Source organism: Mustela nivalis (genome assembly GCF_964662115.1).
Source record: "Mustela nivalis genome assembly, chromosome: 5".
Taxonomy (NCBI): Eukaryota; Metazoa; Chordata; class Mammalia; order Carnivora; family Mustelidae; genus Mustela; species Mustela nivalis.
The window spans coordinates 104946565-104969640 of NC_139024.1; the positions used below are offsets into that span (position 1 = coordinate 104946565).

At 38.8% G+C, this 23076-nt stretch overlaps 1 protein-coding gene across 1 annotated transcript in view; it reads right to left on the minus strand.

Annotated features, from left to right (window-relative positions):
* EYS (eyes shut homolog) overlaps positions 1–23076 on the minus strand; it is a gene marked incomplete at its 5' end in the record, with an annotated part of 1535590 nt that overhangs the window by 91780 nt on the left and 1420734 nt on the right. The window contains 1 exon segment of the mRNA XM_082729457.1: positions 14671–14843. Within this exon segment, the coding sequence (XP_082585583.1) occupies positions 14671–14843 (173 nt within the window).

A 23076-nucleotide genomic window follows, 5' to 3' on the forward strand; every position in this document is an offset into this window, starting at 1 on the left:
TGGCTACTTTCAAGCTTTTGTTAACAACATTGGATCCAGCACATATTGCATTCAAGTGCAAATGGTCATGGAATATAAGTAAGAGATTTACAGAAATACAAATGGCATTTCTGAACCACACTTATAAATAAAGGAAGGCAAATTAAAACAGTGGTGAGATCATTTTTTAAAATCCCTTGTGGTTAAAAAGTTTTGAGAAAGGCCCTCTCATAGTCTTCTATTTTGGTGGGAACATAGATTGTTTGAAGGACAGTTTAGCAAAATCTTTTAAAGTTAAACATGAATAAGTCATTTGACCTAATAATTACACTGATAAATAAGTGTCCTGCTGACTACTTTCTAGGGAAACAGAAATTCTTTATGCTCTTGGGGGAACATAAGATGTAAACATTTTGTCTTCTACCAAAAAGAATAAAAAGCCTCTAACAAAGTGGAAGAAAAAGGAAAAATGGTTCACGTAAAGTTATTGGCAATAATACAGGCCATGATGAAAAAAGCATGGACTTTTTGTGAAATATCAGATATTTGCTTAATGTCGGAACAAGAAGGAAAAAAGTGAAAAATAATAACGTAAAAATGATCTATCAGAAATTAATGCTGAACAATGGGGATAGTCATTTTTCTAAAAAATGGAAAGAAAATATCTAATCTACTTACTTAATGGAAAAAAAATCCTATCTATAATTAACATATGAGTAAGAAGTGAAGGAGCAATTATAATGGAGTGATTTTCAAAATAGTAACAGAGGGATTAGATTTATTAGGATCCCTATTGCTTGGAGAACGGTAACACATGCCTCGGTCAGCACAACTCACAAATGTAGTGCAATCCATTCCGCTAATATTTATTAGTCTACTAACACAGCAGGTGAAAATCACAGCACCCAGTAACTCTGAGGGACATAAAGATGAATGAGACATAATCCTTTGCTATAACTCAGCTTGTACCATTCTTTGATTTTTTTAATAAAAAGGTTTTTTTTTTTTTTCTCTCTTTACTCCATCCATTCTCACCTTTCAAAACAATAAATTTGAGGGTAAAGACTATACTTGTTTTGTATTCCCCACAGCATCTGATATGAGGACATTCCATCAATTCGCATGTGGCATTCAATCGATATTTGTTGACAATGCTGTTACACTGACAACAATTTGAAAAAAAAATAGAATATTTTATAAGAATACCACATTTGAACATACTCTGGAACTGTCATAACTTCCACAGTGACATGTTGTGTCTTTGTTTTTCTACTTGCCTACACATGCCCTATCCTCGAGCATCCTGGCTGAAATGAAAACCAGTGTGCAACCTGATGAGGGTTTTCTCTTCTCAGTGGAGAATTTTGTTATTGATTTCTTTTTTCTTGCCACAGAGACAAAGCTTCAGTCATTCATCTAAAATAAAGCAGGTTATCTCTGTTTATATGTCTTTCAGTGAGCATTCTGTGAGGGGGACAGGGAAAATATATGTCCAAACAGTGTTCTGAATAAGAACCAAGAAAGGGCGAAAATAGAGAAAAATTTTAAGTGGCTACGGTGCAACCAAATGGCACTCTAACCTTCTGATGAGGCAAAGGGATGAAGTTAAGGCTGATAATTTAGATAACTGATTTTCTTATATTTAACTTTTTTAAAAAAGATTTTATTTATTTGACAGACACAGAGAGAGATCACAAGTAGGCAGAGAGGCAGGCAGAGAGAGAAGGGGAAGCAGGCTCCCAGCCGAGCAGAGAGCCTGACTTGGGACTCAGTCCCAGGACCCCGAGACTATGACCTAAGCCGAAGGCAGAGGCTTAACCCACTGAGCCACCCAGGCGCCCTATATTTAACTTTCTATCGAAGCAGAAACTGGTATCTAACCCATCTTCCCAAGTGGCCTGGTTTGTTTAGGTAGTGTTTTAATAATGTGGTAAGACTTGATCAATGACTCATAATTTTATACTAGATCTATTATTCTTAAGAAGACAGTTACTTTTTCAGTCTCTGCTAATAAAATCAGTAATCACTTTCAAGATTAGATTTTTCTTTAAGTAGTACAGTGTGACGGAATCTGTATTTGAGACCTATTTGTGGGGTTCAGAGTAACATAAAAGTTAAGAGCATAGCTCTGCCACTAGGCAGTCATTCCTCATACTGGTTATTTACCTTCCTTAATACTCAATGCTCTCATCTATAAAATGGAGATGATCATAATAGCTGCCCTTTGTGCTCTTTTGAGAATTAAATGAGGTACCTTCTATGAACAATTATCTTCATTGCAAGTGTGAAATACCTGCTAACTACGACTGGCCATTTTATAATGAACTGTAATGAAGGAGACACACAATTAAACTGCACTTGAATCAGTAGCAGTAACTCATAACCGATTTTCCCTATTCTCAGTCTACGGGTTCTGACTGGAATAAAAACACTGAAGAAGGAGAGGACAATCTCTTCAACTCCTTTATTAGCTGATGAAGAAAGTGAAGTGCAGGGAGGTGAAATGACTTGTTGGGGGCCGCACAGCTGGTTGTGACACATTTTGGACCTGGACCTGGCTCTGTTCTCCAGGATCGGGCCTCCCCATCATACGGGACTAGTGGTTCAAAACTGCCAACGTCAGTTTCATCACCTAGACAATGAGGTAGAGACTAACAGTATCTGAGTTTGCGGAAATAAATTAATTACAGCTTGCAGATGTTAAAGAGTTGATAAGATGCAGCACCCCACTCCACTCTGGAGAAGAAAGGGTGAAAAAAAAAAAAAGAGGTGTTGTTCTTTCTGTATCTAAGAATGCTTTGAGAAACACTTCTTTTCAATCTTACCAAGTAGCACATTTGGGATATAATCATTTCTAAGTTTGTTCTTACAAAAGCTGCTTCTCTGGAAATAGGCTTTTGTCAAGGGGATTTTTTTTATCAAGTTATAATTAGACTTCGCTTAATACACCCATAAATTTGCAGCCCTTTGTGTATTGCACAGGTGTTCTGATACTCTCTTATTCCAACAGGCCAAGTGTTGAACAACCAAGAAAGCTTTTAGATGTTGGCAGAGAGGCACCTCAAGTCCTTTGATTTGCAGGATGGGAAATTGTGTGAATCTCTAATTACCATAACATGTGGGAGAGATGGCTGTTGAGGCTTTCCATTTTCCTTTTGCCACACTGATTTAGACTAACATTCAGTAGCTCAAAATCCGGAATCCTAAACATGCACTCTTCCTCTAAGTATTTGTTTCTTACAACAAGTAATGGGGGGGAGAGGTAAAACGGAGGCAGGAAGCAGGCGACACATGGCAAAAGGGTTTTGTAATTCACAGACAAAAAGAGCTATGAAAGACATAATTCTTCAACGTTCTGTTTTTAAAGTTTACACAGGAAATCAAACTTAAAATGCAGTGGATATGGCTACCTCAGGAAAAATCAACTCCACCATGGTTAAGATAGCAACGCTGACAGATACGTAAGGGACACAAGCAGCAGGGCAGCCAGAGTGACATCCCTGCAGGAAAGCCCCCTTGGGTGGTAGCTGTCAGGAAGGTGTGTGTTAAGCCACCTACCTGGAGACTGACAGGGATACACTCCAACAAGCAGGATTATCAACCACTCACTCTGATGACAGCTTTTCTTTCTCTAGAGCTTAAAGTCTCAGGGGCAGAAAGAGTCGCACTTCAACAATTTCAAGTTGATTTAATACACAGGAACCAAAAAAGATGAGATTCAAAAATACCCTTGGCCCCTTTGGAATGGCAAAGAGAATTACAAAATGTCATCCTGGAGACTGAATCATTAGGTGCAATATTTAGATTTGCCCTCTGGAAAAGACTGGATGTTACCTGACAGATGTTCAGTCATGGATGCAAATTGAAATGGGCAGTAAAATGCTGACTTTCAAAGAACCCTATGAACTTGACAAGGTACTAGTTATGTTCTTAAGTTACCAAGAATGGCAGAGTCAGGAAAGAGTTAATTCTCTCCCCACGAATCCCTTACTCAGGACCAACATGCTTGTCTTAGAACAAGGGAATTAAAAAACACCTATATCTGTCTATTGTTTAGCCCACAGGAAAAAAACGTGAATTTAAAATAGATTAATAGGTGAGCTTTTGTGAGATATTCTTTGCTCTGAAATTTTGAAATTTCAGAAATGAATAGCAAGCCCAGTTCTTAGTAATCCCTATAATGCGCTCTAGTTCTAAAAATGAAGACTCAAATAGCCCTTTGGGAATTATGGTTCACATTAAGTGCTTCCAGTATTTTGAGACATGAGCCATACTACTGATACTGGATGTGCACAACTCCCTTTGTAGCTCACGTTCATATTCATGTTCAGGGTTTATAACACCATCATTACAGCCAAACTGGGATCATGACCTGATTATCTAAGACCACTTACCCTTAGCTTTGGCTTTATCTTTTATTTCCCAACGGTAAGGGATACGATAAAGCCAGGGAGGGCACAAGGAATGTTCAGTATAGTAGAAAGCATGTATATGCTGGATACACTGGATAATCTTAATGTAATATAGGAATGCATGAAGTCAGGCTTTGTTTACAAACTACAACTATTTTCCAGAAATACTCTCTTTCTCTACTTTTTCTCATCATTCTCACATTGTATCTTTGTTTCACAAATGCATCAATTATGATAGGAATCCCAGAACTGATTCGCCAAGTCTTTTAATCATAGGCAAAGGACATGATAGCACTGAAATGATCAGTTTAATTATTTTGACTAATCAATTCTCCATTAATTGATATGCTTTCTAAAAATGCTCCTTATATGGTTTCATATTTTTCTCTAAGAAATTGTTTATCTGTCTGAGTTAACAAAATGATACCTCTAAGGGTAGGTCTGTCAGTTTTTTCAGGTTTATTCTTACCAAACATGTGAAATATCACTTGCATCTCCCCTCTGTATGAGTGGGGATTCCTGTTAACGGATCGTGTGTTTCCTTATCAAAGTTGAGTACTTTTCATTACACTTAAAGTATTGAAGGGTCATCGTTTGCTAAAAGTATGGGGGGGGGGGAGAAGCAAGTATCAATCATCTGACTCACTGAGAAAAATCAAAACAAAACAAACCCTAACTGATAAATGCATAGTATAGTTGTGAGCACTATTTATTTTTTTTTATTAAACTGCAATGCAGAAAAAGGAGAAGTAGCTCTTACTTTAAGTTATTCTGTGTAGTTTAGGTCTCAGTGGCCATAGGTTACTCTTCCGGTCTGGAATGTCTACCACAAATGAACATATTCCCCTCAAAGAGCCACATGACACTTAATCCTTGTCTTTCTAGGATGGGATTGCTGCTGCTATTAATAGAGGCATTTGTCACTTTACTCCTGCATCCATAGTCCTCTGGCTGTCTTCTGCACCGCTTAGCTAGCATAAGCTAAGAGAATGCAAATTTAAGTAAATTCAATTGTATTGGGGTGAGTGGGTAGTTTTAATGTACTTCTAGAACATGAAGAAGCAGCTCTTGAAAATGCCACTCCATTGTTTCCTCTAACAATCTCAACCAATTGGAAATAGAAAACAAATTTTATATATTATATATCCTAAACATTCCAACCATAATTTGAAATTAGCTTCTTTAAATTAATTCTCTGAAATTAATGTAACTAATAAAAACTGCAGGCCATGTTTGAAAGGGAGTGGTCTAAATGAGTGGTCTCTAAACTTTTTAAACTATGGCCCATATGTATTATTTATTTAAAACTGTTATTGGTGTATTAACACTAATATAACAAGGACATCATAAAGCACGAAAATAGAAATTAAAAACTGAGGCAAAAAAAAAAACCCAGATATTTTCTTCCAATACCACAATGGAGTGTACAAATACCACTCGGGGAACTACTGCAGTGTATTTTGTAAAAGGCTTGTTTTGTAAGAAAAAGGAGCTCCTTGTCTTAATGCTGGGTCATTATAGGACTTCTCAGCGTTTTCACTGTGCTACTGATGTGGGAAAGACATTAAGGTTCAAAGCCAATGGCCAAGAAAGAATTCTTGAGAGGTCTTTGATGTAGAAAGGTGGTTTTATTAAAACACGGGGACAGGACCCGTGGACAGAAAGAGCTGCGTTGGGGTCACAAGGAGTGGCACATTATACACTTTCAAGATGAGAGGGGGTTAAGAGTAGTTCAGTCTCTAAGAAATTCTGGAAGCAAGGTTTCCAGGACCTTCAGGGGCTGGCTATTTTGGTAAAAGGTCCTTTATTACTGTTTAATAAAACCTTAGTCATTAGACCCTTCAGACATATATTGGTGGGCCATATCATATGCTTGGGGGATGATTGCCAATACGTATCTTGGGGAGTTGAGATAAAGGAAGTTTCCAAAGGAATTTCTATATGTTAAAGTAAACTTACAGGATCTTGGGTGTCAGGCTAAGATTGCCTTTTGCCCTTAGCCAAGTATTAACACTGAGGCAGCTGAGTTCCTAGAGGACTGTCCCTTTGCCTGTTTCAAGGACTTGCCAAGGGGCTGTAAGTTGTAAGGAAATTTAATTTTTCTTTTGTCTTTGTTTCCCACACCACTATGTATACTTGAATTCCTAAAAGGAGAGCAGAGTACTATATAATATTTTTTTAAAAAGCTGAAGTCCGAGAGACCTGGATTCCAGATTTACCCACTACTCTCAAACTATTTTACTTTTGACTGATTATTTAAATTCTCTGATCTTCAGTTTCCCGATCTGACTTAGCTGAGGGCCTGGCACAGAGTAAGCACTCAGTAGAGGTGAGTTAATTTCAACACACTCTTTTTTGTAGGTCACCTTATGGCACCAGTGTGCTCTGGAACACACTTTTGGAAATGTTCCAGATTAGACTATTCATTCACTGATAACGTTTTATTAGTTTACTTTTTCAGTTTGACAAATACTTACTGACTAGCTCCTAATAGTCATAGTCATAGTAGTAGGTTCAGGGTAATAGCTTAGATGAATATTCTGAAGAACTTTGAAATCATTTTCAATTCAGCCAAAACACGAGAGCCTCCCATATGCCAGGCAATGTGTGCCTCTCCACAGATACGACGATGGCCGAGGCCGATGTGATAGCTACCTTCACAGAGCTGTCTGTCTGAGGGAAGGACTGGGGCGATAAATGGCCAACATTTAAAAGATAAATACAAAAAAAAAAAAATGAATACAAAATAGTGTGAGCTGCCAGAGGGTGGATAAGGTGGGGGCCGCAGGATCAGGTGGGGTCTTCCCATGTCAGGTTTGCACTTTGTTTTAAGCAGTCCGTAGCTCATACTAAGAGACACAGGAAGCCATTTTCAAGCGCACAGTCACGAAATGACTAAATACTGGAAAAGACAAAGTGAGCGTGTCAGTGGAAATAAACAAAGAACCCCTTGAACCGAGTAACCGCTAATCATTGTATGGAATGGTAGGCAATTTACGTCACACACATCTCCATCCCTGTTTATCTCATTCCTAGCAATCAATAAATTCCATTACCTCTTCATAAAATGTTGACTTTATAGTCTTTCATGTAGCATAAATTTATGCAGACTCTAATCAATTTTCCATTTCTGTGAAGAATTTTTTAATGTGCGACAAATGTGTTTGTGTTCTCCAGTGCTTGGTAACTGGCAGGTGCATCACATTAGCACAGCTCTTAAACTGACCAAGCATAACCTGCTAGGTGTGGTAGCATCTGACAGTATTCATTTGATATGAAAAAATGGACTCTATGTGGAAGGTCCTGGACTGACAGACCTGCAAAGTTCAGTTCTCTGGTGAGCGATGGGATAAACTGCAGAGGTTTCCATTTCCACAAATGTCTATAAAATCAATTTGCCATAAATACATTCAGGAGAGACAGTTCTACTCCTGTGCATAGTCTATCCATTTTAAAGACATTTTTGATAGGCAGGAAATGCTCGTGTGGGGAGGAAAAATTCTGTGAGGTTGCTAAACAATGATAAAGGGCTGGAATGAACAAAAGTAACATTCGGCTTTTGCAGTTTAGTGTCCTACTGACAGTGTTCCAGAGGCAAACAGTTAGTATGAGTTTGGTAGTGAATATTCTTTGTTCTTTGTTTAAAAGCAGGCAATAATAGCTGCATGCCTTCCTAGGAATTGAGATATGGAAATGTACAAACTAATTTGATTTTTCATTTAGTGTGATTATTAGAAATTGACTCATGTGGGTACTTTTAAAATAAGAGGTAATTGTTTCATAAGTAAGATCTAAAATTTGCTTTCTTATTATTTTTCTAATTTGCAAAAATGTCATTTTCATTTCGCTACTTACTTTGATGTTTCTTTTACAATATTGGAACAACATTTATACCACACTTTCACTGGGTTGCAAAATATATTTTATAAAGTTGTAATTTATTAAATCTTCTAGACTGAAAGAAGAGAAATAAGATACAGGAAATCCTGTACTTTTTCCTCTTATGGGCTTATGAATACAATCAGAAATATTTGAGAAAACCTAGCAGGATATAAAATTCAAGGAAACCTTGGCACTGACTGTATCAGTAAGTATTAGGTTTAGCTCCATGTAACAGATAATGAATAGCAAAATAACAGAGGTTAAAGAAAAACAGATTAGTTCTCCTTCATTAACAAAAAGTGTGATGTTGGACAATCTCTGAATGGTAAGGTGGTTCTGGAGTTATCCGGGACTTAATTAAGCTTTTCCATCTTTTTGTTTCACATCCTTGCATGTATTTTCTATTCTCAAAGTTGCTTTCTGACCCAAGATGACTTCTGGAATTCGAGTCATCTCATACACAATCAAGGCTTATAATGAACCTAAAAAAGAGCAAGGGTGGGCGCCGTGCTACTCTTCAGGAGTCTTCCCAGAGGTCAGTACAATTCTCCAACACTTCTGCTTATATCCACCCATCCTAATTGAGTCCCATGGCTGCACTCTGTTTTAAGGGAAGCTGGGACATTTTAGCTGGGCACATTACTGCCCCCAATATACTCAGGGATGTATTAATAAAAAAAGGAGAGAATATATTGGCCAAGCAACTGGCAGAGTCTGCCAGAGCTAATATAATTCCCCAAGACAAAATGCCTTACTATCTTGTTTTTAATAGCAGTATGTGTGTGTGTGTGTGTGTGTGTGTGTGTGTGTGTGCATATATATAACTAAATCCAACACCACTCATTGGTAGGAAGCATAATGCTGTTACTGCTAGAGAAATGACAGAAGTAACTATAGATACCTAATGAAAGGCTTTGACCAGAAAATCTTTCCCAGATAGACACACACACACACACACACACACACACACACAGAGAGCTCATTTGCTTATGAACACAAAGTACCGGCAATAATTATTGGAACAATAACTGTAACTTTGCTCTGCAGGGACTGCCGCTTGCACAAATGGGAAAAAAAAAAAGGTGTTAATTCAATGCAGTGGGTTGGATTGCAGGAGTCCATCAAAGCTGTTTTTCAAGAATGTTTCAGTGTACAATAATACATATATTTATTTTAAGTGCTCCTTTTTTAGATGTGCCAATCTAACTTTTTTCTTTACAGATGCTGATACAGAAAAAAAGGTGAAAGGCAGGGGGTGTGAACCTTCCCACTGAGCTAAAGGAGAGGCAATTCCCTCAGTTCTCAAGGAAGAAAAAATGCAGGACACTCAAAGGTTGCCTTCCACCCAGGGTGAGAGGAATCACTTTCCTGAGTGATTGTATGGCCACAATCACTCCTGTCTCCTTGCCCCCTTCTGGGATCAGGCCTGATCTTTCAACATTTCTTTGTAACCAGGAGCTGGAAAATAGAGAATTTAAACATGGAGGGAAATGAGGGATATTGAGATGGGTTGAACAGCAGGGTAATCAAACAGCTGTTGAGTCGGAAAGAGAAAGCTGGATCATATCAGAGTGGATGCTATCAAAAGAGTTACGAGCTTACATGACAGAAAATTACATGTACTTGAAATATGCCATTACAAAATGCCAGCCTGACATTAAGCTGCTTTATAGAGGTAGCATGTCCTTAAATAGCCTGGTGATTATCTGTATCCCTGGAGCGCTGCTTTCCTACCTGACTTTGTAATACCCTGGCTTGTCTCTAATCACTGCAAAGAGTGTCACCAAGTTAGAAAAATTCTTAAAAGGAAATTAATTTTGATTTCCTTTGACATCCTAGAGAGTTTTCTTTCTAGCTAGGTTGGAGATCCAGCCTTCTTTCCCACAATGACGAGATGCAGGATGCCGCAGTTCTCTCTGAGGGTCAGAATCCTGGCTCGAGTGTTCTTAAAAAAACAAAAGCATTTTCTTTGTGTCCAGTGATACATTAAGCGATTTATATGAATCATCTCATCTAATTCTCATGAATTCTGTAAGTCGGGTTCTATGATCAAACTCTGAACCTGCAGCACAGAGAGACCAAGTGACTTGCCCAAGGTCACCCTGACCACTGCTCAGCGCAGGGACGGGGGATTTTAACCCAGCCGAGCTGATTCTAGGCTCTTAGTCTGCATGTTTCACTACTTTCTTCAAAAACTATGTTCCATTGACAGGCGCAGGCAGGGAGGATAAGGTAAATTAAGACAAATTTTAGAAAGGACACAGCCATTGAGAGACAAAATAAAGTGTCCCCCCCTTTGTCTTTAAAATGATGTGGTTAAGGAAACAAGAAGCTTATGCCTGCATAGGAGGCAACAGGAAGTGTGAATGAAGAGCTCAAATGTGGAAAGTAAAGCACTTTACAAAGGAAGGCAGCTGCGAAATTTCCATTTGCAGTGTTTGTTTATTTTGGCTCCTGTCATCACTGCCATGATTGCCCCAGGATGAATTTCCCAGTGGAAACATCAACAAGGTAGGAAACGTCATAATTATATTTCTTATTATCCCCCAAAGAATTTATTATTATGGTAGATATGGCTATGATCTGAAAGAAAAGTGCTATGTAGCAAATACAACTGCTGTTAAAACTAGGTGATTTTTCACCCTCTGGTATTAACAAAAAGGCAAAGATGAAAAAAGGAGTTTTTGGATATTATTTTCTGCCTTTTCTTACGTGTATTTGTAATTGGGCAACAACTATGCTTATCGGTTTGCTCTATGCTTTTCTCTACTGAATAGCTACATATTCAGTATGTTCTGGAGAATCTCCTGGAGGTCACTGGTAGCAGTGAATGGTCCAAGAAATGATATGGGGCGCTACCTCACACTAGCTGGTGGAGTAAAGAAAGCCTTGATTCTTGCTGGATGCAAAGATGGCTCCTGAAGGGAGCGGACACTTTAGGTGGGCATTTTGTGACTGCTCATGGAATGTTGATATGCTAAACTATACTTCCTGGATCCCCAGCTTCTTTGGAGCTTTTGCTTGCCTGAGATGCCTGCAAAAACTAACCCTTTTGCTAGTTTCATATGGCAATGTAGAAGTGTAGGAAAATTAAGGTCCCGTAGGGCAACCCTCAATCAAAAGGAACCATGAATCAATGGTTAGATGCTTCTCTCTTTTGTCCCTTTGGCAGGCAATTTTTAGAATCGTTCTATACATTTCTTCATAAGATCAGAAAATTTTGTCAGTTTAGACAGTTCCTCATAAGATCTCAGTAGAAGCAAGCACAGCTGTTCACGCTTCAACCCCATAAGAAACCTATATACTGACTTTCTCCCCTTTCCTGTTTTAGTCCCTCCAAGTCTTCACTACACTCCTGTTTCTTGAGATCGTTTCCAAAATAAACTACTTCAGTGCAATTCTTTATCCAGGTTCTGCTTTGATGGTGGATCTGGGTTAAGACAATGCAACATTACCAAAGGAGCGATATTTATGGGCTGAAAGATAATGTGCGTGTATGGGGGGGGCGGTGCTAAGTAGTGGAATCCTGGTCCACAGCCCTCTTCTCTTTATCTACACTTTCTCCTTAGACAATCTCCCGTTCTGTAGTGTTACCCACCACCTCTACTTTGATGACTCTCCAAATTTTATCTTTAGTCGTGACATCTCCCATGAGCTTGAGTACCATTTACCTGCTTGCCTTCATAACTTCTTCATTTGGTTATCTTAACAGGCATATTTCCCTTCATCCGTACATGGTGGAACTCTTGTTTACCTCCCAATAATGCCCCATAAAAACCCTGTTATGCTCCTAATCCTCTTCATGGTGCCACAATCTACCCATAGTCCAAACAAATAAAATAAAGAAATCTAGATGTACTTGACTCAGCCTGTCCCACACACTTCCCAGCAAGTTCTGTCAATTCTATCTCCAGAACAGATCTCAAGTTTATCCACTTATTTACATCTCCACCGGCCATCACCCTGGTCTTAAGCAAAATTATCTTTTGTCAGGGTTAACTGACAAAAGCCTTCTAAAATTGACATAGGGCAGTCAGAATTGTTTAAACAAATATATATATATATACCACTTGCCTCCTTAAAACTCTCCGATGGCTTCTTAAGGCACCTAGAAATCAAAGTCTAAGACCTTCGCATGTGCCTAAGATCCTTTATGATGTAGGCCCTGCTCATTAAAGATATGGTTTTCCCCTTGCTCCCTTATGCTCTGCTAGAATAGCACCTTTCATTCTTAAAAAAAAATAATAATAAATAAAAATGCCTAGGTTCTAGCTCTCTTCAGAGTTTTTCATTTTTCTGAAATTTCTGCTTGAATAGTTGTTCTCCTGGTTTCATATGTCATATTTCTTATTTAGGCATTAGCACTAATCTCTACTCTTCTGGAGTTATTCCTGTTATGAGCACCTGTCACCCTATTTACTCCTCACACTCCTGTTTATTTCCTTCATAATTCTTCCCATAAACTCTATTCTGTGTCTTGAGCCATTGTTACTTTCTTTTGATCTTCTCAGAAGGCAAGTTCCATGAGGGTAAGAATCTCAAACTGCTCTGGCACTTTTGTGGAATATACTAATGGAAGAGTTATTTTGAGGAATTCCTCTGAATGGGTGCATGTAGGAATTTCTTCTTACCTACAATGAAAGGTAAATTTTGTCTAATATTTCCTCTCTCAGTAATCTATAAATCTCTGCCTCTCTGGAGCCATAATATGACCAAGAGATGGGAACAAACAATTTTTTGTACATATGTGAAGACATTCTTATAAATCTTCATTTCTTGGGGTGCCTGGGTGGTTCAGTTAAGTGTCTGACTCTTAATCTCAGTTCCAGTCTTGATCTCAGGGTTGTGGGTTCAAGCCCCACATTAAAAAACAAAAACAAAAATAAAAACAAAAACAAAAACAAATTCATTTCTTATTTCATGTGATCAGTCTAATTTTCAACTAGGAAGCAAAACTGATGATTCATCCTTAGTAATCAAATTTTTTTGTGATCAACTGCATTTTTCAATAGCATTTACCTCAATAGAATAAATGGTTTTGTTTTTATCGGAATGGACAAAACTTCAATTCCATCTGGTGTATGATGCCTTTTTTATTATAAAAGTGACTTGGCTAACTTCTAATATAAACGTGCCGTACAGAGAATGAAACTCAGAGTACTTCTTAACTTCCCCTCTCCCAGCTACATAGAAATACATAGAACTCAATTCCCTTAAAGATATATATGCCAAAAATTTCAATACCTTTTAGTCACAAATTCTTCTTTATTCTAGTTTCAATTTTCATGCCTGTTAAATCAGGGTGTGGCACTCCAGCTTTCTGATGAGTCGGCACAGGTTAGATCTGTTTGTTTCATTTTGTGCCTGGGACATAGTGACCTGTGCTCACTTTGATAGCCTTGTGCTAGAATTTGATAACAAATACCACCAGCACCAGAAAAAACTTTGTTTTTTAAATTTAATTTAATTAAAAAAATTTTTAGGGTGAGGGGCACCTGGGTGGCTCAGTCAGTTGGGCATCTGACTCTAGATTTCGGCTCTGATCATGATTTCAGGGTTGTGAGACAGAGCCCCTCCTTGGTTTCCCTGCTCAAAAGGGAGCTTGCTTGAGATTCTCTCTCTCTCCCTCTCCATCTGCCCCTCCCCCTCCAAATAAATAAATAAGTCTTTAACAAATTAAATAAAAATTTATGGTGAAAATAAAAATGAAACAAGCCCAACTCTGAGTTGATAAAATAGTAATACCAAATACCTTTAATTATTTCCAGAAATATTTATAGACATATTTATTTCTATGTATCAAAGCTAACATTACATTCTTAGGCAAGTTGCTTCTTAAACAAACTTATATACAAGCATCTTGTACCTTTTTGTAATTTAGGATTTCCACATACTGGATTTTCCTAAGGAGAGGCACATAGATTTTATTTGTGATTTTGTTTCTTGCTATTTACTAAACGTGTCATGGGTTTTGTTATCTTTAAACAAAAAAGAAACTGGTCTACAACACATAGATATGTTAATATTATATCCTCAGTTTGCCAAAATGAGAGAAAATATTTTGAATTTATGTTTTGCATCTGATTTTCTTTGTCACTCTCTGAGCATCAGAATGACTTTGAGATTTTTAGAATACGGGGATTTTCTGAAGTCTAACCTCAGGGTAAACTCATTACTTCCTTTGTAATTTCATGACTGGCTGTGAGAATTACCTGCTCAGTGATCAGTCTCACTAGTAGGTCTTTTCTCCCATGACTTGAAAAGAACCAAGGAAAGGATTCGACCTATTTGATCAGTCAGGGGCTGTCCTTGCTTCCTTCACGTGACTTCTCTACTCCTCGCCTCCTTCCCCCGCCCCGTGCACCGTGCACCATGCTTTCTCATTACATGATCTTACCATCCGTGCAGAGGAGTCCAGACCTCCCATATGGGCAGAGGCAGACGACATCTGTCTTGGATTTAGGAACACAGGTGGCACCGTCCCCACACGGGCTGTTTTCACAGGTAGCAAACTGGCACATCTTGCCTGCGTATAGCCTTGGACACTCACAAAACCAGTTTCCATGATCACTAAAAAGGAAAAAGGGAAGATAAAACCAATCAGAAAACAATTGATCTTTTACACACAGGCTAGTGCACACACACACACACACACACACACACACAAATAAAATGAAAATTGCAGCTTGTCTTCTCCCTTTCTCTTTCTGTGTTTTTCAACTTTAAAGTATTTTTCGCTGTGTACTTCGCATTGAAAGCAGACTAGCAGCTTTATAGTTTGCCTGAAGCCATAAATTCTATTTTAAGCCATCTATTTTTATTTTTGATTTATCTCACCTTTATTTCGCACTAGGTGCCTTTTTAGGGTTTCATTAAATATGTATGGCGCTGCCTCAGTAAAGTGCTTCAAATGTCGATTAGAAGAAAACATCTTAGGCGCAACACTCAGGAGAATTTCAAGCTGGGGATAAGCTTCCTCCGCTGAGGACAAAGTCCTCCAAGAGCCACCTTTGAGGTAACTCGGCAAGAAAAGCACGGTGGGGAGCCAAAATGACTCAACACCTCCCTGGCTTCAAGTAGGGCTTGGTGGCCCCAGGCTGAGAGCGTCTGTGAGAGAGGAGCTGAAACTATGCTCACCTGCTCGGCAAGCCTCCTCCAAGAGGGGAAGGGGACTGGGAATCTGGTGTTTCTGCTTCCCCTGCATCTATTCCACCCTTTTAAAGTAAAGGCAACCCCAGCCTGCCTTTGTAGACTCATTCCTCCACCATTCCCAGTGCCCACTGACCTGGTAGCTGCTGGGGGCTCTGCCCATTCAAGGGGAGAGCCTGGCAGAGGAGAGATGACCAGTCCCTAGTGGTGCAAATGCAAGGCACTGGGGCAGACAGATGGTCGATGATATTATTTGGGTACTAGATCTAACGATTACTCTGCAGTTATATGAGCCAGTGGAGCTTAACCCCCTTTTTTTAGTCTTCAAGCCAGTTTGAATGGGGGTTTTGTCACCTACAATTAAATGAATTCTATTTAATATTAATGCCCTTCCCTTCCCCTGTCTCCCCCTTTTTTGCTTTAGTCCACACACTTGCCACATATGAATCTTCAGGGTTTTTTCCTTCTGCTTACATCTTATCTTCTAAACATGACTGTTAACGCTTAAGGACAGGTGCCAGGACCATCCCCCAGGTTAGGATGTCAGCGTCTTTGGTTTCACCACCCAGCCTCCCAATCTATTTGGAGTTCTTCCCCATACCCGCGAATGTTCTTGTCCTTCATATTCTTCTGGTCCCTTCATACCTCTTTCCATCTTTTAACCCCCTTCGTCCAAAATAAATTTACTTTCAGGAAAGTATCATACTAGTGAATATCCAATTTTGAAATATGAAGAGGTTCCCTTTCCAAAAGTGTACATACTTTCTTATTCATTCTCTATGTTAATGGGAGGAAGCACTCTCGAGAGAATTTGTATGTCAGGGAGCAGGTACATCTAGCTTTGGTGGGTGAGGCTTTGAGACCCTTGGATTTTATTGACACGTAAGGTGCTGAATGTGAGTGACCAGTAATTAATCGTTTTAAAACTTTCATGGCAACTCGCATAGCATTTTACACTTAGCAGACAGAGAATCTCACAGGTTTTGAGAGATGGGAAAAAAACAAAACAAGGATCAATGTCACTAAGATGGTTATAAAGTGCCCTAAACCAACTTTTTGGTTTTGGGGCTTACAAACCAGAATTTCGAGGACCCTTGAGCTAATGCTGTTTCTTCTTGCCTGAGAATAGTGGTAAAAGCATAGCCAGACCACCTGGCAGGGATAGAGAGATATGTTTCTGGTGTGACTTAAAGTGTTAGGTAGGAGCTTAATATTATTTGGGGCCATGGATAAATCCCATGTAATTTCACCTCCATTCACTTAACTTGGAATTGGAAGTTCAGTATTAAGCACCTGTACTCTGGGACGAAGTCCTGGAGTATAACACTCTTGAAGCTGCATTCTGGAAGGGCCAAATTCATCTTTTTATAGTAAAGGAGAATGCCACATATATGAAAGTCAAACGAATCTAAATATTGATTGATTTAAGTGCTTGAATCATATAGACCTAACCAGATTTGAAACGCAGGAAAGATGCTTTTCTGCTATAAACCAGGGAAAGCACTAATTTTAATCATATCCTATTGATCAATCAAGCCTCATTTCCTTTTTGCTTTCATCAGGTGTTGGAAGAAGTTGGTTGTTATAAATTCATGTGGAGATGACTAACCGCGTGCTTCTGCACATCAGCAGGCAGCTAGAGCAGGGAGAGAAATTAAATTCTAGAGAAAATGCTCCATGCAGGGGGAAGATCCTCTCATCTGGCTGACCATGAGCAATTGCCCAGAGCCCTCTTGGCCATCTTGACTTTGCATTAGGAAGAGTCAGTGTTAACCAACTAAAATTTTGCCAGATGATGAGGCCTCTGTATATTTCACTTCAATTGTACCTTCGAGTTTCAAAATATTTCCTGGAGTGCTCAGTACTTCACCTGTAGTTTTAATAAAATCTATTTTTGCTACCAGCTGTATTACTTGGACCAAAAGTTTTCTCCTTTTCAGATCTTGCCAAAGATCCTATTACGAAATCTCAACTTCTACAAAAGCTGCAAGTCAGCTGAGTCTGTTGTCACTTAACTCTAATGACAGCTCTCCACACCCTGAAGCAAACAGCAGTGTTGACCAAGAAAGTAAGTGTCCTGAGGCTGTCCTAGGTGGCAGTCAATTGTTTGGAAACAATGATTAATACGATGTCACCCTCCTTCACCCAGTTCACTTTAAATGTTGGAACATGTCTGTGAATGTACTGGATACTGTTTAATTAGTTACGGGAGAATAGATTTACATGCAGTCCACTTTTTTAATTTGAAAAAGTTGTCAAAATCTTACCCTTCACAGATCTGGAACCATATGGAAAACTGTTTTGCAAAGCCTCCTCTGAGGAAGTCAGAGCACTTTTTAGAATTAAAAGTAGGTCTGAGAAAGAACCCAGGTATCGGTGACGTTCTTACCTGTAAACCATAACCCCATATTTATTGCCAGCTGCTGTCAACCAGTATTCGCTGTGCACCTATGTTATGGACAGAGTCACTTGCCACGGAGTTCAGAAGACTTAATTCTGCTCTTGTTTGGGAAGACACCATAAGGGCATGAACAGATCCTTATAAGACACAGCGTAAGCATATGAAAAGGGAATTTAGGCAGTAGGCAAGGATTTTAAGGCCTTAGCTCTGTGATAAATGGATTCAAATGCCAGTGGCTTCTAAAAGCTTCTCTGAGGACTGGCACCACAGAATGTTACCTGGGAATCATTCACGTGGCTTTTAAAATGCAGACTCCCCAGCTGCCCTTGCTTTCTGAGATTTTGATTTAGGAGATCAAGGGTGAGGCCCAAGATTCTGTGTTTTAAAGATGTCACCATGTGATCCTCTTGCACAGCCTACTTTGTGCAAAAGCCAGCTCCCCTGAGACAAATTTCCTCACCAGAATGAAAGGTTGGTGGGCATCAGTTACTATTGTTTCTAGCAGGATGCCAGGGCATTATAATTTTCTCTTTTCAGGCTACATTTTAGCCTTTGACTAATGTATATCTGAAAATACAATATTTATCCATTAAGACAAAGATTAGAGGGTTTTTATTTTACTAGGGCCATATATGTTCTACTGGATGTATATTACACTTAGCAACATAAAGTAGGAAAACATTCAGTCAGTCATTTTAAAGCTTAGTTTAAAAAGTGCTACCTATATAAGTGTATGCAAACATCTGTTTATTTTGGCACTGTAACCATTATAGCATATTCAATTACAAGTCACAATATGGTTAGTGTATCAAGATGACTGTCATTAAGTTTCTACGGGTATTAAAAATTATCTTTAGAAAATTTAGCTGATTAAAAAAATCAAAGATGCTGGCTTGAAAAGGATGCCTCTATTTACATAACAGCCAGATGCCTGAAAATGTTCTAGAACTAAAAGGACTCCTGCATGTATTAACTTAAAAAAAATAAATAACTCTTCCTGCACCCTTTGTGTCTAATGGATCATTAGCGCGTTTCAAAGTTGACCACCCACGGTGTCAAGAGAGGGAGATTCTCAGCAGGAAAGTGAGCCGAAATGAGTCCTTATGAATAATGTCTCTAGATACTTCTAAAAAATAAAAATTACTATTGGCAGAAATAACCCATCTCTATGTATAGGCTCTTCTATTTATAGTACCACAGCACTGGCTTAAGAATGTAAATGAGACCCCAAGTAGCTGTGGTTCAAGTGGAACTTTCATTCCTTTTTCATGAATTTCACACCACACAGTAAGAGTCTGCTGATTACAAAGCAATACCCACCAGCCTCCCCACCTCCACCCCTAGTCATCCTTACAATTTCTGAATTCTTTTCAAGTGAGTTGTCAGCTGTGCTTGGAGACTCAACTGTCGCCTCATCCACAGATAGTCTGTCTCTAGGACAGAGCTGCCTCAAAGGATGTTATTTCTTGCTGTAAGGCACACCATCATCTTTGACATTTTTCATTTTTTCTTTTTGAAAGTAGCCAAATGTGAATATAACAGAAAAAAATGCAAAACCAAAATTATCTTAAGGTGGCCTAGAAACTGAACTTAAGAAAACAAAGTCTATATAATATACTCATGAAGGGAGAGCTCAAGAGAAATGTCCTTCAGCTTCAAGGAACCTTCTTCTTTATGTGAAAAGATTTTATTAAAGGTAGAAATAAAGAAGATAAAAAAGGATATGAGCAATAATAAAAGTGAGAATTACATGTGAAGAGGTGATATAAAAAAAGAGGGATAATTCACAACAATATATATATATTTTTTTTGGTCTTTTCTTGCTCTAGGATCTGTCTAATCCAATCCTGTGCATATTTTGTGAAGGAAGATTGAATTTATGTTATAATTTCTCTCTCTTTCCCCCTTTCTCCCTTCTGTTTTCTCTTAAAGCCATGGTTCACTTTATAAAAACTTCTTCATTGGTAGAGAAGGATGATCAGAAATTTCCTTCCCAGCAAGAGCCATCCTTTTCATTCCTTTAGCCAACGGACATACTAGTTCTTAGGAAATGGAGATAAAGCTTTGCTTCTAAGAGAGGAGCTAACACTGTACAAGGGGCCATAATCTAAATAACTTACATGAGAGATGCAGGAGAATGTGCCAGCAGTGATGAGCTGCTCATTAGATGATAGGGAAAGGAAGTGGGCAAAGATGAAACATACAATTAATTGAATCTGAATCAGTTAACTGTGGGATAAGAGCAAACAGAAAAGAGTCTGGTACAAAGAGAAATGGGTTGGGGAAAAAAAAGGATGAGGTAGAGGTTACCAGTGGGAGAGAAAATAAAAGAATGCATTCATGATTATTGAATGACTGTCTCATTTCACGTGTCTAAAATTACCTCCCCAAATTAGAAACATATCTCAGGGTTTTTTAAGATTAGACTTTGTGACCAAGCAACAATTCCATAACAGATTTTCTTACTCCATATTCATTGCAAAATTAGCCAGTCTCCAGTCCCTTGCACTGGAAGGGCAATTTGGGCAAGATTTAATATAACAGAATCAGTAAATGCAGTGCTTATGAAGCTCTGGAGTTTTCAGATAATTTCCTGTGAAGATAATGTGCCTATTTGGAGGCTATTTGAGGCTGGAAGAGTTGGTATAAGCTTTTAAAATGCTATTTTAACTCCTACTAAAAAGAAACAAAAATTCTCTTAAAATATTTAAGCCAACAAAGTGCTGTTTCACCCATTCCCTTGACCTCACTAATGTTCACATACACACAATTTCTACTCAGCTGTTTCCATGGTGAATTCAACTGTTGCCAGGGAGGTGGAAACAGTGCTGGCGGCATTGAAGATTGCTCTTTTCTGCTATTAAGAAATATTTACAAAATTGCTGGGGGAGGGATTTATTCCTCACACACATAGGAATAACAAGTAACTCCCTAGAAAGACACACGTTTATAAACATGGAAACATTTTTTATGAACATTGCTATATTCCTATGTTGAATTTGCAACAAAAAATTTAATTTATCCCACTTTCTCACTTTCACCAAATGCTTGATATTGTAATTTTGCATGGGGAGAAAACAAGAAATTTGGAGGACTTCTTGCCTCTAAATATGTTGATGCATCAGACTTGCTCTCAAACTACAGGAAAAGGGGGAACATATGGAACTGTCCCAAACATCCTAATACATGGTCAATGTCCTGAATAATATGGATCAGAGATTAGTGACTAGAAGATGTTTTAATGCCTAACCCTTGAACCAGGTGGTATATTTAGCTTATAGTACTGAGGTCCAGATATAAGGTTTGCTATACAATTATAGGGAACAGGGCACCTGGGTGACTCGGTTAAACCCCTGCCTTTGGCTCAGATCATAATCCCAGGGTCCTGGAATTGAGTTCCAAGTCAGGCTTCCTGCTTTGCAGGGAGTATACGTCTCCCTCTGCCCCTGCCCCTGCCCCTACTCATTCTCTCTCTTTCTCAAATAAAAATCTTTTTAAAAAGAACAATTATAGGGAAAAATATAAAATTTGTCACTCAACATTTACCCATCATACACGAGATTATTTCCTCAGTCTCAAACCCAGTTCAGACCTTTAAGTCATCCAGCTTCCTCCCGGTAGCATAGACTACACATTTTTGTTAGTCCAGGTAACATTCCCAAATCATTTGTTAAAAAGTTTGTACTAATTTTGGCTTTCACTTCTTTCCTCCTACAAAACTGGTTGTTAAGATCTTTCCCAAGCTCTAAGCCTTATGTCCCACATTCTTGTGAGATGACTTCCTTTCACACTCTACTGCATAAAATTGCAGTCATCAAAATTAACCCTTGACTTCCCACCTCATTTTTCTTCTTGTTTCTCCTTCTTTCTTTTTACCCTATGGCAGGGTTTTGGGCAGAGCAATAATCATACTGTGTTTTAGAATGATCATTCTGAGGCTATGGTGTGGAAAATGTACTGGAGGGACACTGAGTAAAGAAGGGATGCCCTTTCTTCTCTGCTTTCTCCTGTTGGGCATATATGCAAGAAACCCAGTGGTGCTTGCCCCCAGCAAGTTTCAGCAGCATCTCCTCAGGTGAATTCACAGTAAGTCCATGCTCCAGCTGGGTTTTCTGTGAGACGCAAGTGTCCCAGTGGGTGGATTCTCAGCAAGTTTCATAGTGCCTTCAAGAGTGGCTTTTCAGAAAGTTCTGCTGGTTCTCGAGTGGGTGGCTTTTAACAGCATTTCATCGCCCCCCCCCGCCCCGCCTCGTGGGCCAAGTTCTAGTAAGTTTAGCAGCAGCCTTGTGGGTGGTTTCTCAGGGAGGTCCTTAACATCCCAGGAGATGGCTTCCCCATGAAGTTCCTCATGAGTTTCAGCAGTATCCCGGCAGGTGGCTAGGTGGCTTCCTAGTGAGTTTCTTCAGCCCCTCAGTGAATAGCTTCCTCTTTCCCAGTCCTGGTCTGTGGCATCTCAGTGAACTTTTCTATATCCAGTGACCACATGGTCTCTAAAGTAGTGTAAGTATTGTGTGTGTGTGTGTGTGTGTGTGTTCAAAATTTATTCTCTTTTTGAGTATTCTTCCCCAGCCCTAAAGGTAAGGATTGCCCCCTACATTTGGTATATCTAAACTCTTAAGGTATTCTTTGCCACTTAGGAGTTAATCCTGTTACTAGTTAATAATTCTTCATATTAAATATTCCTAAATTACTGTGTGGCTTCTGTCTCCTGCCTGGACCTTGAATTATGTTCAGATAAGGCAGCTGGGAGAAGGCTATCATTGAAATCCAAGTAGAAGTGAAGTAAACTCAATGGAAGCAGGCATGGAGAGCAATGATTTAATAGATGTTTAGAGGAAAAATATCTATTCAACTTGATGGTTGGTTTCTGGTTTGGATAACAATAGATTTTGATGCCGTTCTTAGAACTGAAGAACATGAATTTGGAAAGTAGGAGGAGAATATGATGAGCTAATTATACATATATTTGAAGTATCCAAGGATATCTTAGTGAATATGTTAGGTAGTGTCAAAATAAGTTATGGCTGTAAAAAATAATTTAGTTTTGATTATAATTAAGAGAACCTATGGATTATTATGTTAGTTAAGGTTGGGGCAAGAGGCACCTGAAGGAAAATAAACTTTGACTCAAATACCTAAAGAATTTAAAGTGCTGGACCAGCTATTTACCATACAATAAAATCAGAAAGGCTGCATTAAAAGAATTTACCATTATACTTTTGTTATCACCACATGGAAAGACACCCATGTGTG